The sequence below is a fragment of the Clarias gariepinus genome, chromosome 25 (assembly GCF_024256425.1).
Source record: "Clarias gariepinus isolate MV-2021 ecotype Netherlands chromosome 25, CGAR_prim_01v2, whole genome shotgun sequence".
Taxonomy (NCBI): Eukaryota; Metazoa; Chordata; class Actinopteri; order Siluriformes; family Clariidae; genus Clarias; species Clarias gariepinus.
This window is the reverse complement of record NC_071124.1, coordinates 14,583,381-14,589,380: the sequence shown is the minus strand read 5'-3', so window position 1 is coordinate 14,589,380 and position 6,000 is coordinate 14,583,381. Positions and strand designations below refer to the sequence as shown.

General features: G+C 39.4%; 1 protein-coding gene across 1 annotated transcript; it reads right to left on the bottom strand.

Moving 5' to 3' along the window:
* Positions 1–1,739: 1,739 nt before the first annotated feature.
* On the bottom strand, positions 1,740–3,696 carry LOC128513448 (uncharacterized). Its single transcript, XM_053487198.1, has 2 exons — positions 3,527–3,696; positions 1,740–2,348 (listed from the first exon to the last, which is right to left on the bottom strand). The coding sequence occupies exons 1-2, from the start codon at positions 3,551–3,553 to the stop codon at positions 1,740–1,742; spliced, it is 636 nt and encodes a 211-aa protein (XP_053343173.1). The 5' UTR covers positions 3,554–3,696.
* Positions 3,697–6,000: the final 2,304 nt, after the last annotated feature.

The following is a 6,000-nucleotide window of genomic DNA, read 5'->3' as shown; positions in this document are numbered from 1 at the left end:
AGGAATGTCAGGTGGACTGTCAAAAGATCTTCTATAAAGGGACAGGGTAGGAGTATGTTACTTTTCACAGGTGAGCTTTGAAAACATAACATTAATCATTGAATTGCCTTTCGTAAATACATCTCATTGGTTTGTTTTTTTCCATTAATGTTTATTAAAAAGTGCTTCAGGCATCTGTTAACCAATCCAATTGTGTTGAAATTATAAGGACGCCTGCGCCTTCCTTGTTTTTCACCTCAAGTCATGATTATTATTATACCAGGCAAGTTTTTAAGAACAGTTACTTTTTTACAATAACGGCCTGGCAGGGGACAAAGACCTCCTGTATGGAATGGGTACTAGGATTAAATAAAATCAACAACAAACAACAAACCTTACAAACCATGCAAAAATCAAATAATAATAGAACACAGACACAGGAAACATTTAACTGACCAAGACGTACAACAATCTAGAGAAAGTAGATGACAAATAGCACAATATGATGTGACAAACCCTTACCTCTGGAGGACACATCAAGAAGGTGATCCATGTCTAGGCTGTGGAGTGCGTTGTAATATTTTGATATCACACATGTTCTGACATCCCGCCACAAACGTTCAATCCTACGGATTTAGAAATAATTATTTTAACAATCAAGGACATGATAACATGTTAGTATGTTGTGATTTTACACACAATAGACCTCTTTATTAGCTAGGTAAAAGCATCCAAAATACAAAAAAGAAAAACCTTTGATTATGGACGCTTTTTCCTGACATGAAGCTTCCTCGATCATTTCCACGGACAGTGAACATATATCGGGCTATTTCAACATTCTCCACTCCCTGATCACCTCTCACCCTGAAGGGCACACACAGATGACCAGTGTGTTAAAATCGGTCAGTGATGTACAATACACAGAAATAAAGTGCTACATTATGTCAGAATAAACGTGTTCAGCGTGGAGGGGTAAGGCTATGACTGGGAGAGTATAAGGAAGTAGAGTGTTGTGAGGAAACATTTAAAATTATAATCCTTGAGAACCCTGAGTTTACAGTAAATTATTTCTTAAAATATAACATCCATAATGTTTGTGTCTGTACCTTGAAGCCTGTAAAAACTTACCTTGAGGGTATTCCATGCCTCTCAGTAGCTTTTTAGAAGGTAGTGAATGCGGTTGATGCACGATTGTTTGTTGCAGCATTCAAGCACATCACCTGTGTAACGAGACATTTTCATAAATGTACATTTACTATTTGTCAACATCTTACATGTACAATTGGATTACACTCTGGTCCCTTCATGCCTCAGGGAATCTGATATTTTAACACACCTTAATGACTCTTACTACCATGCGGCACCCTATATAATAACTTTTTCTCCCACGTCAATAAGGTAGTATTTCAGCCATCTGAATGCAACATGTAATTATTTGGTGCACATCATAGCAAATTTGCTTACACAGAAGGCCAACACATGAAAAGACCCAATGAAATGAAATCTTACCTTCCGGGAGTAGCCGTCCACTGCACCAAAAAGTACAATGTTGTACCTGATAGGAACAAAATAAAGACCTACATTACCAGTTTCAACCTGGATTTTTATTGTAGAAATGTCATGGAAACATACTTATGCTTTGAGATCTATCAGTGTCTGCATCATTATATTTAACAAAATAAATACAGTACTGACCTGATAAGTTTCTGGTTAGTGTCGACATGCCACAGTGAAAGGGGCCCCCTGACAGAGTAAGTTCTTCACACAATGCAGCCCAGTCCAGTCAGTCTAGAAAGAATCCCAAGCGAGTCCACTCGATGCATTGATGCAGTAACTCTCCTCCACTGGACGTGGATTCCCATGGACTTTAGCCTCCCTTTGACCATCCGATAGCCTGCTGTGGGCATTTCATTTTTGATGCGTTGGACTGCATTATCAAGCTCCTGGTCAGTAGCATTGCTGTAGTTCTGTCTGGCAGAGAGACCAAACTCCCTCATACGTCTGTTGACTGTACTGGCTGAAACGCACATTAACTTTGCGATGCAGTCCACAGACAGATTTATCTCCAAAAGCTCAACAAGTCTCTCCTCCTCTAAATTGTACCTGGGACGCCCCATCTCTCCAGCTACAGTTTCAACAGTACTGCTGGTAACTTCAGCATTTTCAATGTGGTCCATGACCAGATGGAGGAAATCTCTTAAGGCCTGTACAATATCTTGGGGGACATTTAAATGCCTTGACAGTGCTTCCCATAGGTACAGCTCCTGCCGACATGCAAACTGTAAGAAGTCCAAGTCAAGAGGCGTTCTTGAAAGCGCTGACTCTAATTTAATGATCAGCCTGGAAGTAATCTCACGTCTGACTATGTCCTGTTGAAGTGGAAAACAACATGAAATTAACACTGTACAATATCTTGGGGGACATTTACATGCCTTGACAGTGCTTCCCATAGGTACAGGCTCCTGCCGACATGCAAACTGTAAGAAGTCCAAGTCAAGAGGTGTTCTTGAAAGCGTTGTATGTTATAGTAACATACAGTACCAGTCAAAAGTTTGGAAACAAACTTTTTTTAATCTTTTTGAAAAAAGTCTCTTATGCTAATCAAGCCTGCAGTAAAAAAAAAAAAAAAAACAGTAATATTATGAAATATTATTACAATTTAAAATAATGGTTCTCTTTTTTAATATATTTTAAAATGTAATTAAATTTTGTGATGCAAAGCTGAATTTTCATCAGCAAGTACTCCAGTCTTTGGTGTCTTATGATCCTTCAGAAATCATTCTAATATGCTGATTTGATACTCAGTTATTATCAATGATGGAAACAGTTGTGCTGTTTAATTTATTTTTTGGAATACTTTTTTCAGGATTCATTGATGAGTAAAACGTTAACAGCATTTATTTATAAAAACAGCATTTATTCAAAATAAAAACATTTCTAACAATATACATCGTTACCATCACCTTTTATCAATTTAAGCATCCTTGTTGAATTAAAATACTAATTTCTTTTAAAAAAATAGTTATTGTTCCCAAACTTTTGAACGTTAGTGTATATTGTTACAAAAGATTTCTATTCTAAATAAATACAGTTCTTTTTAACTTTTTATTCATCAAATAATCCTGAAAAAGTATCTCAGGTTATAAAATAAAAAAAATATTAAGCAGCACAACTGTTTCCAACATGGATCATAAATCAGATGAGCATAAGAGACTTCTTTTAAAAACATTAAAAATAGTAATGTTTCCAAACTTTTGACTGGTACTGTACATGGTCACTAGTTCAACTAAAACACTTGCCATGAAAAGTTTGGGAACCACTGGCCATACTTTACGTTTTGTTTTACACATGCAGCACTGACTAAAATGCTAGTTCGCTGAGAGACACCTAACGTTAGCCCCTGCTGAGTTTGCTAGCCTAAAACTTGCTAGTTAAGGTAGTTAAGGTGATTAGCTTATGTCAGCTACTTACATGTTCCAAACAAATTTCAGATTAAATTGCTACATTGTCAAACACACAGCCCCCTTCATATATCAATATCACTTACGCCTACATCTTCAGGTGTAGCCGCCATTCCGTCCACTGTGCAGTGTTAACTGAATCACTGAACTCCGTCAGATACTTTGACTCCGTGCCTTCCTGTAATGAGAGCTGTCAATCAAGGTACAAGGATGTCCCTGTGGGTGTGATTACGATGAAAGTGACCAATCATAAGAGAGTCAGTGCCCTCCTTGGTTTCCGCCCCCAAATTGTCAAAAGTCATCTAGACTCGAGCGAGCAGAAATCCACTGCGCGAGCAAAACAGCGCTCCGCGAGCAGAAGCCCGCTGCACGCGAGCAGGATTCCGCTGCGCGAGCAGAGTTAACCTATGAGAGTATGCCAGGCGCTCGCGCGCAGCTGCCTGTACACCTCCCAGTTGTTGAATTTGTGCGCGAGTACTTTTATCATGCTAGCTGAAGGTTCATTTTTGCGCGTGTGAAATAACATAATGTGCTCGTGAGCATGTCTTACTGTTCATGACTTTTGACATAAATCTGACGCCATACCATTGCCATTGCCCCTGCTGCCTTTGCCGTTTTCTGGTGCGCATAAGCTCCTTTACCAACTCCAGAATAAATCTCCTTCTGCTTATGGTCACATTCATGCACTGTTTATATAGAATATGTGCACTAATTGCTGCCAGGTCTAGGAGGTTGTAAAACACAGCCACAGGCCAGCGCTGGGTGCCTCCTTTTACTGAATACAGCCGCTCCATTTGATGTCAACGATATTTGATATCCATAACATCAACGCCAACTTAGTACTGTTGTAGTAGGAAATTATTTTAGGCAGTTTCTTTTCGCCATTCTCAATTGACACTGCCTGATGCATTCGTTTTGCCTGGTAAATCGTGAGCGTGGCCTTTCCAGCCTTCAACAACCTGGTCGAATATCGTTGTGCTTGTGAACTGTGCCTGTGTACAAGAGGGCATTTCTCATCTGATTTTACTCATTGGGCCAACAATGGTGGTTTTATTCACCAAAAGATTATTTGCAAGTGGCAACAAGGTGAAAAAATTTTCTGTTGTTATATTTCTTCCTTTTTCCAAGAAAGGCTCCACAATACGCATTACAACGGTGTCTGATAACTGCTGACCAGCCGCCCTGCTCAAATTTTTTCCTAGATAGGGAATTGCGTTCAACATGTATTTTGTTTTAACATCAGCGGCCACCCAGAATTTTATACCAAACTAGCTGGTTTATTGGCCATGTACTGCGTGAAACGGCAGCGAGCTTTAGTAGGGAACAGTTGCTCATCTACTGTTATGTTCATACCAGGTGTGTAAGAGGCAATGCTGTTTTTCACAAATTTCTCGAATATCTTCGAGATCATGGCAGATTTATCATTCACAAGTCGGGCAGCCCTTGTGTACTTGTCATCAAAGCACAGATAGCGCATAATGTTTCTAAATTTTTGTCGAGACATTGTCTCTTTGAAAATAGGATTTCCCCAAGTCAGCGGACCAGTAATCATCCAGATTCATGCTTTTACCGCCCGTGATACCTCTTAAATAAATTAGACCAACGAATGCTTTTAGTTCATCACCTGTAAGCTTGAACTTATCAGCATTGTTTCGTTCAGATATCACTTCAGTGTGTTTCTTAATCTTTCCCCACATTTTTGTGTCATTAAAACACAGTAGACTACTCAATGGGCTTGTGATATTGCCCTTGGCATAAGGCTTGGGCCCAGAGGTTTCTTTCATTATATCGCACTCTCGCGCTCTCCCCCGAGGGTTTTCAGCCTTTTGTTTAACCCATACTGTGCCATCTCTTGCCTCTTGAAATGAGTCCCCTGCACACTCATTTTCAGAGTCTGATTCTGATTCAGATTCAACATTCAGATTTAATTACAGTAGCTTACGCCTCTTACTCATCTGCTCCATCTGACACCTCACATTGCTCGCCCTCCGATTCCATCTCATCAATATTCCACAGAATGTCCAGCACTTGCTGTGGGGTATATTGCACTCTTTGAGTCATTGTAAATAATGCACCGCTCCATTGCCCGAACTCTGTAGCTGCCCCAACTACATAGTGAGTTGTAGATGTACCTGTTGACGTATTTATAGGTCTCGATGTATAAGAAATGCTATTGATCATAATAGCTCCGCCCTTATGGTCAATGATGTTAGGGTACTTATGTAGTGATAATTAGTTTCTGCCAAATCATTAAAACTAACAATGGACTATGGCACTCTCTTGAGAGCTGATTGGAAGGTGTTATTCATTTATTTATTCTCTACAAGGGAACTAACTACACAGATCAAACTGTTACCTAAAAAATTCTAAAGAAAAACAAACAAACTACAGCTTTTTTTTACTCAGAGGTAAACGGAAAAGTCAAAAAAATGTGGCATCTGTGGCATTTTGCTGTGAGACAAAACTGCATATTCCAGGGTGGCCTTTTATTGTGGGCAGTCTAAGGTACACCTGTGCACTACTCATGATGTCAGATCAGCATCTTGATGTGGCACACCTG